Source organism: Pteropus alecto, unplaced genomic scaffold, assembly GCF_000325575.1.
Source record: "Pteropus alecto unplaced genomic scaffold, ASM32557v1 scaffold146, whole genome shotgun sequence".
In the NCBI taxonomy this organism is placed as follows: Eukaryota; Metazoa; Chordata; class Mammalia; order Chiroptera; family Pteropodidae; genus Pteropus; species Pteropus alecto.
The window spans coordinates 23,183,786-23,196,359 of record NW_006442107.1 but is presented as its reverse complement, the minus strand read 5'-3'; the positions used below and the strand labels follow the sequence as shown (position 1 = coordinate 23,196,359).

General features: G+C 37.5%; 1 protein-coding gene across 2 annotated transcripts in view; it reads left to right on the top strand.

The window, feature by feature from the left end:
- The first annotated feature begins 1,364 nt into the window (after nt 1-1,364).
- LAMA3 (laminin subunit alpha 3) overlaps nt 1,365-12,574 on the top strand; it is a 108,350-nt gene continuing 97,140 nt past the window's right edge. The window contains exons 1-5 of one of the 2 annotated variants that reach the window (XM_015595717.2): nt 1,365-1,502; nt 3,603-3,700; nt 3,842-3,891; nt 4,182-4,335; nt 10,675-10,835. In XM_015595717.2, coding sequence (XP_015451203.1) covers nt 3,671-3,700; nt 3,842-3,891; nt 4,182-4,335; nt 10,675-10,835 — 395 coding nt within the window. In that variant the 5' untranslated portion in view covers nt 1,365-1,502; nt 3,603-3,670. The other variant, XM_015595718.2, reaches the window with a different exon arrangement.

The following is a 12,574-nucleotide window of genomic DNA, read 5'->3' as shown; positions in this document are numbered from 1 at the left end:
CCCTGTCCCATGCTACCTTTTCAATCTCTGAATATTTTGCTTATTTATATTTTGTTATTAGATTTATAATTAACTATCCCTACTATCGGGAAGCAAAGGCAATACTGGCTGCGTTTACTGCCTTATTCCCAGAACCTAGTTCCAGTCCTGAAACCTAGTGAGTACATAGATGTTTTTAGAACAGGAGAGTGAATACAAGGATTTGGAGTAAACATTTCTCCTCAAGAAAGAGTCTCAGTTGGATCAGATGTAGCAGTTTTGTTTGTTTCTGAACCTCTATTTGTTTAATTCAAAAGAAAACATTTTGGATCCTGAAAACAAATGGAAAACCAAAACTTTTTTTTCTTATTGCAAAATGAATGCATGTTCTTCCATAGAAATTAAAAATTTTTAATTACATATAAATAAAAAGGAAAAATATTTTAATATCTAATGTAACATATTGAATACCGAGAGACCACAGGAACAAATAAAAACCTCGTTAAGGAAATCATCTTGGTATGTTTCCTTCCATGTTTTTTTATGCCCATTTTTTAGACATTGAAATCATACTTGACCTCCAGATTTTTATCCAACTTCATAAACTTTCCCCATGTCATCGAATGGCCCTGCATTATCTCACCATACAATAACACCATAAGTTACTTACTCTTTCCTCCACTCTTAGATATCAAGGGTATTTCCACTTTTTTTCTTATTTACTGTCATGCAGCGGTGAAAATCTTTACCCATTAGTTTCTATCTACATTTTAGAACATTTCTACAGTATAGATTTTAGAAGTGGATCACTGGGTCGATTGGTAAGAAAGTTTTTAAGAGCTTAGAATTTGTCAAAATGGTTTCCTGATAAGTGATACCAGTTCCCCTTCTACCTGTTACCACATCGCTGGTCTCATGTTCAACATGCCCCATCACCACAAAAGAACTCTGCCAGTTTCACCGGTGAAAATTATATGGTGTTCTTATTTTAGTTTTCATTTACATGAGTGCTAATGTTATTGAGTGTTTATTGTGCATTAATTATTCTTCCTTGTGAATTATCATTACATTTCTTTTGACAACTAAAAAAATGTGTCAAGAACTTTTCTAAGCAGTTTACCTATATTACTACTTAAGCGTTTAACAAATTAAAAAGTGACTCACAATCGCAGCATAGATAGTCACTACTAACATCTTATCGATATCTTTCTACATGTGCATATGCATTCATATAATTATTTTAAAAAAGGTCAGTACATATGATAAGTAAACTATCTTACACTTTTTCAGATGTAAACTGAATGTTCAAAATTGATTATCTGAAGTCATAACACTGACTGCTAGAAAAATGCCCTAAGCAATTCTTTTCATTTCTGATAGGTGTTCCTCAAAGCAAAGAGATCATCTTCCTGCCGAGTAAGGAGCCAGCCTTTGTCACCATCCCTGGAAATGGTTTTGCAGACCCATTTTCAATTGCACCAGGGACTTGGGTTGCTTGTATTAAGGCAGAGGGAGTCCTTCTGGTAAGTGATAGTTCTGAGTAGAGATTCTTTCCCCCTTGGAGATTGTCCCATCCACAGTGACCCACCGTGACTTTAAGATATCAAATCACAACTGGTTCCCTTTAGACACAGGAACCTATGGTGACATTTGCCCTCATAAGACATAATGACATAGGAACCAACTTAAAATACCTTGCATAGTCTTCCAGCCAGCTTTTCACAGACCAAAAAAATATCAAATTATAATTTGTAATTATTGAAGTTATCAAAATAAATGTAAAACCTTAATGAGCATGTGTCCCAGCCTTTCAAAAATTTCTTTGGGAGTTTTCATTGTGAATCAGAAGGACATCTGTGAACATCGGCCTCTCTGGGAATTGTGCAGAACAAATCAGAAGAAGCTAGAGGAAGAGAAGTTCCTAAAATTAGCGAAGGAAGAGACTGGAGGAACCAGTGCTGCTCTGTGACAGTTTTCCCGCCTTTTACCTTAAACGTAGGCAATAATCTCACCCAAAAGATTGCCGTGAACAAAGAACTCATCAGGGGAAAGGCTGTGTCCTTGAACATTAATAGAATGGACAGAGAGCCTTGAGGAGTTGAAGGAATGGAAACTAATGAGACACCCCTCTTTGATGTCTGCTTTCGCTTATAGCAAGGTCTTTTCAAAATAAAATCTTTGGCAGTGCTTGGTTTCATGCACTAATAGGAAAAAACATAAAGCTTTTCCTTATGTGCAGCCCCTTTCATTGGCAACCATTAACAAATCTTAGGCAAGTCCCTTAACTCCAGGCCTGCCTCAGCTGCTTCTTCCATACAGTGGGGACAACACTTATCTTTATAGCTGCTTTCCAAATCTGGGATCTTACAAAAATAATGTGAAGGTTAATGTTGTTCATTCAGTTCCTGTTTTTTCTTGTATCTTCTTCGTAGAAAGCTTTGTCACTTTAAAAAAAGTTTAAGAATGTTTCACAGATGCTAGAAATGAGGAAGAGGAAAATTCCATTGAGTCCAGTAGTGGGTACATAAAGTTAGACTACTGGAAAGATGAAATTCGTTATAAAAATTACTGCATGGGCATTTGTGTAGTAGTTCATACATGGGCAATTGTGTAATAGTTCATACATATTTTTCTCTATTATGATCCTATTTTCTCTAAAAGTATTTTATTGAGCTCCTATTATCAATCTTCACTGTTCTAGGATCTATGGGACCATAAGGTAATGAGGAGATATGGTCTCAATCTAAAGAAACTTACTAATAGAATAGTACTGTTATTAAATTAAAACCCATTCGGGTAGAAAGACCACCATGGTGAATCACTGAGCCCCCTGGGCCACCATCTGCTATTTTCCCCTTCCCATACATCTCTCTTCTTCCCTATTTTAGACAAATTAAGGATTCTGAAGAGAGAAAAAGCCTTATGGTCCATGTATGAGTCACGTCACAGTTGTGGTGACATTCCCTCCCTCCGTCCCTCTACAGACAGGCAGTGATGCCAGGATCACTGCAAAGCTGTCAAATCACCCTCCACTCAGAAGCCCGGAGCTTTGCTCTTTCCTGAAGAGCTGTGTGACTGAATTTACATTGTGGGCTTCGTTTGGCACACTTGGTGGGACACGTTCTTCCTCTCACATCCTAGGACAGGCAGTAGGCCAGTTTCAGTCTATGATTCACTGGAATCACAAAACATCACTTTTTTTACACCAAGCCAGGCGAGCACTGCTCTGGTGTGGGAATAAAAAACCATAATCCATGATCTGCAACTCAGTGTTCTGTAGTGATGAAGGCACCAGTATTTCAAAGGAACGTTTTATCAATCAACAGTTTATTATCTTTGTTTATTTTTGAATTTATAAGCAACCCAGAAGAGACAGTAGAATTTTCTTTGAGATTTGATGATAACAAGGTTCACCCTGAGGTGCTTATCTCCATTGCAGAAAGCACTTGTGAGTTGATTTGCATATTCTGATGAGTCAGGGGGCAGAACAAAGCAGCTGATGTAGAGGATTTAACTAACAAGCTTCACCTGGTTATTATTAACTCAGTATGTTTAGCTATTTTATTTTTAAATTAGGGCCACCATCAAAATGAGTAATCATCTTTTTGGTCTTTATTTCCTAGGACTACCTGGTGCTGCTCCCCAGGGACTACTATGAGGCCTCTTTGCTGCAGCAGCCTGTCACAGAGCCATGTGCCCACGCGGGACCTCCCCAAGAGAAGTTAGTATGGGCAGCGGATGCATCATGGGGGTCTTCTAATCAGGAGCCTTTGGTGCAAGGACCCAAGATAGACCTCAGGGTCACAATTATAGCAGGATGCTCTGGATAATTACTTAATTGTGATTTTTTTCCCTGTGGCAGTCGACTATCTTTCACGTAAGAATCACAAAGCACTATGCACACTGTAACTGGTACGTAAGAGTGACTCCCACCCTCTAGCATGTGAAAATGCTGATGCATGTCCAAGTAATACCCTCACGGTTATGCACTCTATGAGGGAAGAAGCTTAAAACAGAACTCAGCCTGTGGACCTTTGCTTCTTCCATTCCTCATGCCAATGAAATTTACCACCTGTAGTAGGCACTTAATATGAGTTTGTCGAAGGCATGATGAATGAATGGAATGGATAAGAGCCTTTGGGATGTACTTTGTTGCTCTATGTTTTGTTCTCAGTTGTAACTGTTGTATTTTGTTGTCGAAGTTGCTTGCTTTACCAGCATTTGCCAGTGACCCGATTTCCCTGTGCCCTGGCTTGTGAGGCCAGACACTTCCTGCTTGATGGGGAGCCAAGACCCTTGGCAGTGAGGCAGCCCACCCCCGCACACCCAGTCATGGCGGACCTCAGCGGGAGAGAGGTGGGGCAGCTTTTTACTTACTGTTAAAGCTATTACTACCTCCCCATCTGTGTCTGCTCAAAAACCTTTGGCTGTAATTGTGTCTCTGGAAGGATTCCTCAGAGATGTTAATTAAAGGACTATTGAGTTCTCTGATTCAGGTTGGGGCTGGGTGGTACACCACACTGAACCATGGTAATTTTAGTTTTCCAGCACTTTCTAGACATGGCAGGACCGTGGGTGACCACAGAAGCCATTCCTTTTGATTCCCTGGACTTATACAGGGGCATCCTGTTCTACCTGATTCAGGGCTAGATATAAAACACCTCAAGAAATACACAGCTTACCCCGAAAGGAAGCTCACTGACTGCTCAATCCCTTAGGCTGGAGATTTTGCAACAGCTGAATTCCTTGAGCTCAGAATCTAGAACTGCTACACCCCACAGATCCTCCCTCATGGCTTGAAGGGCAGGTTACTACAGGTCTTAGTATTACTTTTCTTTCAAGAGTTCTTTGAGTCTCAAAGCAACTTAAGACTATATTAATTTCAGATTTGAGTTAGAAATGGTATTATCAACAATAACAATAAGAACACATAATGCAATACTTTAGAATGAAGACCCTGAAAAAAATCTTCCTCTTCTACATTTCCATTCCTTACTTTCTACAACGTTCTGTTTCATACCTTTAAGGAAAGTGTTCATTCCAGGATTAAATTTGTGGAATGAAGAAATATAAGGTATTAATTCTCACTGAACATTTAGATGTATACCTTTTTTTAAACTGCATTCCAGCATTTTCAAGGTAGTAGTTGTAGAATTTTAAGGATATTTCTCGTTTAATCTTCATTTTATTTTTTATTTAGAGTTTTTATTTTACAAAATAAGTAAATTCTTGTAACAAGTAAATCAATATAGATATGCATAAAGAAAAATGAAATGATCATACTTCCACTCTATTCTAATGCTTATAGTCCACTATATCCTTTCCTACCCATGAGATACACACACACACACACACACACACACACACACACACACACACACATATACACACACACACACCAAGCAGTTGAGAAAGGCTAACCCCCAGGAAGTGATGCTGATGATTTATTAGGTGTCCTTGCCTCTGACTTAGCCAGAGACACAGTACTGAGAGCTATTATTACATTTGCATGATGCATAAAACTAAGCCCTGGGCTGTCCAGTTTTATTTAAGTTCTTTTTTTCTGTTTGATTGAAATGTTTAATACAGTAGTCACTAGCCCCGTGTGGCTATAAAAATTTGAATTAATTAAACTAAGTCAAGCTAGCCACATTTCAAGTGTTCAATAATCACGCATGTCTAATGGCCACCTTTTTAAGGCACAGATTATAGAATATTTTCACCATCACAGAAAATTCTTTTAAACATGCTATAATAGATCATTGTGCTATAATTCAGAGACTAATGGTGTTAGAAGGGTTCTTACGATTATTTGATTTCTCTGCCTGTGAAAGAATCCTTTTTACATTATTCTCATTAGATATTCATTTAGCCTCTGTTAAATACTTAAATTGATGGAAGACTCACCTCTTCTAGCGGTAGCCTATTTCATTTTTAAATAAATCATAATTATTAGTAAGTACTTTTATAGATTAAGCCAAAATATATAAATAATATACATATTATATATAATTTATATATTATATATATTATATATAATATATATATTACTGTAATGTCTAATTTTTGGCCCCACCTAAAGCACTGCAGAGTAATCCTTCCTTCGTCCTGGAAACCTTGTGTAGTGTGGCGGTTAAGGGGATGGTTCTGGAGTGACTCTGTCTGGGTTCATGTCTTGAGTCACCAATAACTAGCTGTGAAATCTCTCTGAGCCTGAATTTACTAGTACACATAATAGTAGGATAAGAATAGTAGCTACCTCATGGGTACTATTAAATAAGGTAATCTATGAGGGGCTCTTGTTTGGGGTGCCCGGCACACAGTGATCATTCAGGAACTATTAGCAGTATTGCCATTACGTGTTCCAGTCAGGACTCTGGACGGAAATGGAGAGCAACCCACTAAATCTAGCTCATATAAAGGGATTTTTTCCCCTCTAGGAGACAGAGAGGTCTGGCAGAACTCCAAGGGCAAGAACCGAGTGCATTCAGGTCTGCCAGGCATCTGTGAAGGACAGAGCTGATTGTTTCTGACAGAGGCCTCCCCTTCTCTCTGTACGTTTGCCTGTTCTCCTCTCCTTCTACTGAGTGGCCTCCTTTGCCTCCTGATAGCTCTTTATCTCACACACATGCCACAAAGGCTGCTCTGGTCCCATTTCTTTGATACCTCCTAACTTTAACACTCACTGCCATCTGAGTCTCCCTTCTTTATTCTGAACAGCTCATCTTTTTAGGTCAGGCCACACCTGTTTTACACCAGGCAAGCCTCTGTCTCTTGTAAACAAATACATAGCTAGATTTTTAAATATTTTAATCTGATCATCTGTTTTACAATGTGACTTTAATCCATTTATATTTATGGTGATTGCTGACATATTTGAACTTATTTTTTACCATCTTATTTATTTTGTTTACTGGCTTTTCACTGACCTTAAAAAAATCTTTTCCCGATATCTGCTTGATTGAGACACTTTTCTCTATCTCCCTGCTTATTTGGTAGTTCTAGATTGTTTTCTGGCCTTTTAGTGATTACCCTTAACATTTTAATGTATATTCTTAGGGATAAATTTTTCCAACAAAGTCTAACGTTATTCAGTAATTCTGTTCTCTTCTTATGCTTGACACAGACTTTAGAACACTTATTTACCCATTTTAAACCAACTTCCAACTTACTGTCATCGTCTAGAAATTTTATTTTTAGTCTTTACCCCAGACTTTCAGATCAATTGTAAATTTCATCTCAATTCAAATGCATCCCATTTGTCCTTCCTTCCTTGCCTTTCGTCATTTTTTCTCTCCTCCAGCTCTTGTTGGAGATCTCTCTCCTGGAATTCTTCATCTCTCTTCTTTACTCTGGAATGTAGTCTCTGGCCCCAAGGCACAGCCATTTCTTGAAAATTTTCACCACCACACCACCATCCTGAATACTCTCTTTTCATCCCCACTGTATTAGATCTTCCTTTTCCTGACTATTGAAACTTCCATTCTTTATCTTTTTTAAAATTTGCTTTCTCATTTTGGTAGGTAGTCTCCAATGAAAAGCCACGTAGGAGGTACTTTTTTTTCTCTTCGAGACCTCACATTATCTGAATATATCTTTGTTCTACTCTCAATCTTGATTTTTTTACTTTGGTTCAATATAAAATTCTTGATTAGAAATTATTTCTCTCTAGAATTTGATGACATTTCCCCCATTGACTTCTAACTTCAAACGTTGCTGTTGAGACATTACATTCTGTTTCCAGATTCTTTGGATGCCACCTGCTTTTCCTTTCTTAAAGCTTTTGGGATCATCTCTTTATTTCTTATTTTCTGAAATTTCACAAGGATGTGACTTGATGTAGATAGTGTTTCAGCCAGGGTGCTGGGCTCTCAGTAGACCCTTTTAGCCTGGAAACTTCTATCCATCATTCTGGGAAACTTTCTTGAGTTATTTCTTGGATAATTTATTTCTTTATCTTTAACCCCCTTCTCTAATCTCTTTATCTTGTTTTATGCTTTTGGAGATATCTTCAATTATTTTTCTAATCCCCACCCCAAACTTTCACATACACACAGACACTTAGGTTTCATCTTTCCCTAGTCTAATTCATTAACATCAGTTTGATTCCTAGCTTCCAAAATTTTGTTGATTTCCCTGGTCTGTTCTTTTCCTCCTTCCTATTCTTTTCTTCTTGTAGGTTTATAGTTTTTTAAAAAATCAATTCTTATTTATATGGAATTCTAAGAGGGAAGATCAATAAATATGTGTGTTTAGTCCATTATGACTGACTTTTCTTGAATATCTCCAGTTCTCTCGATTTATCTTTCTTGTCCATTACACCATCATCTTTCATAATATAAGGATCTCTGTAGTAGTCTCCTAATTAGCTCACTCACATACACTTTAACTCAGAAATTCTACTTCTAGAAATCTTACAGAAATACTAGCATAATGTATATATATATATATGTGTATACATATGCATAATTGTATGTATACACATATATACATATGTAATTATATAACATGTTACAGGGAAAATTGGAGACAACCTAAGTTTCCATGAAAAGGGGATTCGTTAAATTATTTTACATTCATATCATATAATGATAGGCAGCCATTAGAAGCATGAAGTATATCTGTATGTACTGCTGTAGACACATGAAGTATCAGTTTTGTTAAAATTGCCTTTTTTAAAGGTAAATATCTGATAACAAACAGCAGGCAGTAAAGTTTTTGTTTCCCATCTTTTATGTCTCTGATATGAGCTTCTTAAAACCCACTTTGACCATCAAATATATTCAAAACCCTTTCCACAAGTCTTCCAAAAATCAACCCATAGGACTCAGAGTAGAAAGAGTAATTGAAATTTATAATAGTGCTCTGATCGAACTGGCAGCCAATAATAACTTCTGGGAGAAAACGCAATACATCATTGGCCTGTGTGTGGGATAAAGACAGACAGGCCCTTGTTTGGAGATGCCCAGGGGAGAAATGTAGCCACTCCATGTGGACCAACAGCAGCACCATATTTCACTCTGTAACACAGAGTAGAAAAGTGGTGTTGATAATCCACATCTTTTCCCTAAGGGGAGTCTTTCTATTATTTATGTGATAGGAAAAAAATTGTGGAAAATAGCAGTTGTGTGGTTCAGAGCTGTGCAGGAGGAACAGTAAATGTGAATTTCCTGAAAGCAAGGGGCAGGAGGATTTTAATTAAATGTGGTAAAGATTGGCTGGGCCTGAGCTTATGGACTGAAGTAGGTTAAACTGCTATGAAATATAGCCCTAATATTGGATCAGGCATTAAACATGCACATACACTTTGACTCAGAAATTCTATTTCTAGAAACCTTACAGAAATACTAGCATAACGATATGTATACATATATATACATATGTACGTATACATAATTATATATATACATATATACATATATATAATTATATAACATGTGTTACGGGGAAAGTTAGAGACAACCTAAGTTTCCAAGAATAGGGATTAGTGAAATTATTTTACATTCATATTATATAATGATAGGCAGCCATTAGAAGCATGAAGTATAGCTGTATGTATTGCTGTAAACACATGAACTACTGTTGAGTAAAAAAGCAAGTCATGACAAAAAGCAGTAATCATAGTTATAATTATCATTGTTTATATAGTGTTTACAAGCCAAATACAGTTCTAAGAGCACTTCACTAAATCATTTAATCTTCATAATGATTTTAAGAGGTGTGTACTTTGTTATCCTCATTTTTACACGAGATGATACTAAGGCCTACCGCTCTAGGTCACACAGCTGAAGGCAGTATGATTCCAGATTCCAAGCTCTTAATCAGTAGGCGATATCAGAGACAGACATACTTTTTCTGTAAAGGGATAGACAGTAAAAATGTTTTGGCTTTGTGGTCTATGCAGTCTCTGTCACAACTACTCAGCTCTGCCATGATGGTACAAAAGCATCCATGGTTGCCTATCATGATCATAGTTTTTTTTTAAGTACACATATGTGCATTTTCAGACATAGAAAATGGTTTGGAAGTATGAATGCCAAACTTTTATTTGTCATTATCCCAAGAGTAGGGTGTGTGTATCATGTTACATTATTTGCATCCATATAATTTAAAGTTTGTTTTAATTTTTTAAAATTTCTTTCATTCTTTTTATAGTTTTTATTTTATTTTATCATTAGTTTCAAGTATACAGTACATTGGTCAGACTTTTATATAGTTTATGAAATGATCCCCTGCTTGCTCTTTCTCTCCTCTGGCTCTATGCCTAGCCATTCCATTAATGCCGTTCCTTTTTAAATTAAAGAATAGTTAAGAGTCTCAAGGTATACTTTCATTCTTCTTATCTCCCATTGGAAATTCCTTTTTTACTTCAAGTTGTGGAGTGTCTTTTACCTTGAGAAACAAGGCAATAGGGAGGCAAATATATGGGTAGAAAGAGTAGAAGCTCCTTAATATAGGGTTGCCAGATTTTGAAAATAAAAATACCAGATGTCCCATTAAATTAGAATCGAAGATAAACAATAATTAATAATTATGTGTAGTTTACCTAAATTTCATGAAACATCCTGTATTTTATCTGGCATCCCTGCCTATAGGACTACATGTCTTACTGTGATGACATAGAAAACTATTTCAGCCCCGTTTTCACCATTGCCTGCGTAAACGCATCGGGGACATTTCTCGGCTCTCTGACAGGTGGAACTGCACCTGCGGCTGCGGGTCCCGCAGGTAGGCCACTATGTGATTGTGGCCGAGTACACCACGGAAGCAGAACAGTTGTCCGTGGTGGTTGTGCACGTGGAGAGTTCTGGGTCTGTCCTGGCCGGCCAGATGAATGTCTACAGCTGCAAGTACAGGTAATCAGGCTTGCCCTGGGGATTCCTCTGTAACCACACAGTCAGGAGGTCAGCTTGGGGAACTTTAGTTTTTATCTGGGTGGGAAAGTTTTTCCTTTTTTGAGGCTGATCTTGAAAACAAACAGGTGACTAGTTGAGTGAAATAATATCACCCCTAGTGTGGGAACAGGGAGGCTTCTCTGTGGGCAACACCTTGAATTGTTGAATTTTCTCGAAAAGCTGTGTATTCTACTTACCATTTTGGCTCTGATTCACATGAATCAGAACCAGTTTTTATATTTTATTCTCTGCCACCCCGTATGGTGCAATGAACTCAGTGTTCTCACCTCAAACACTGTGCAGAGTACATAGGGAAAAAGTCTTGTTCTCTGTCACGCCTGCCTTCCCAATACATCCTTCAGAACTGGGCATAATTAATGTTTGATGATCATCAGGTGAAAAATAATTTGATAAAATATTTTAAAATTTCACCCTGATGAAGTTCGTCTCTTCTAAGAACTCTGACAAAGGTTTATTAAAAATTGGGTTTTTTTGCATAATATCTCAAAGTATATGCAACTGTTCAGAGTATGCTTGAATTAAAGAATCAGTGCAAAGGGTGTTTCCACATGAAATTGATTATATAATGAATGGTATTGGAAGTCAGAGTCTCTTGAGGCAGCAGGTGGAGAATGGCAATGAACCCACCTAGTTCTTGGCCAAGGCCTTGAACATTTTGTTACCTCTCCTTTCACGTTGCTTTTTATCAAACCCACATGACCTAAAGTGGTCGAACATTTTCCCTGTTTTGCAAATAAAATAAACTTATGAAAACAGTTACTTTTAGTAGCTTAGAATGGAAACTTGTATGAGACTTGATGCAATGGTTATTGAATTAACATTACACTCTCAGCAACCCTAAAAAAGAAACGATGAGGCTTCTTTTAAAAATCTTTTTTAAAAAATCTAATCTACCCTTTTCTCTGGGGCGATGATAAAAGAAAAACAAAGAATATAATTACATTTGGATTTTTAACAGGAGCACCAGATGGGCCAAAAAAGTTCTCCAGAATGTTCTGTCATTATCTGAAAATGTTAGTTTCATCTATGTAGGTGACATCAGCAACCACTGGAATGTACACTCCCAGATGGGCGTGTCACTCCTCCATCTGTATCCTGGCGACTGCTGGTCATGGGGCCTGGGGCAAGTCTTCTCCACGCCCTAGAGTGTCCAAGTCCACCCTCTAGTTCAGCTCTCCAACTCCTTCCACCTTCTAGATCTTGCGGATCACTCCCTACTCCACAGAATACAAGGTGGGGATAGTTAAGAGGACACGAGGAAGCATTCATCATGACCCTGATAACTCTCTGAATTGTCTCAGAAGAGGCCGAGAATGTCTATGCCAAGGAGAGGAGTGATTTCACAACCAAAGAAAGAAGGGACACCAGAAGCGTTTTTTTTTTGTGACCTTCGTCTGAACAATATTTTTGGGCAAGAACTGCATGATATTCTGCAGATCATTTTGGCTGTGGACATGACAACACCAAAGTTCTCCACTACCAGTCTCCATGACTAGAATTTCAAGACAGTATGGTATTAGGCTATGAGTCACTTTTATTGTATTTAACCAGTGCCATATTTTTGCAAATATTTCCTTTTCTTCTATTTTGCCTGTCATGTGGACAAATGAAAATGAACAGGCTACATATACTGGAATCCAAAAATGTGCCACTGGAAAATATTTGATCCAAAAAATATC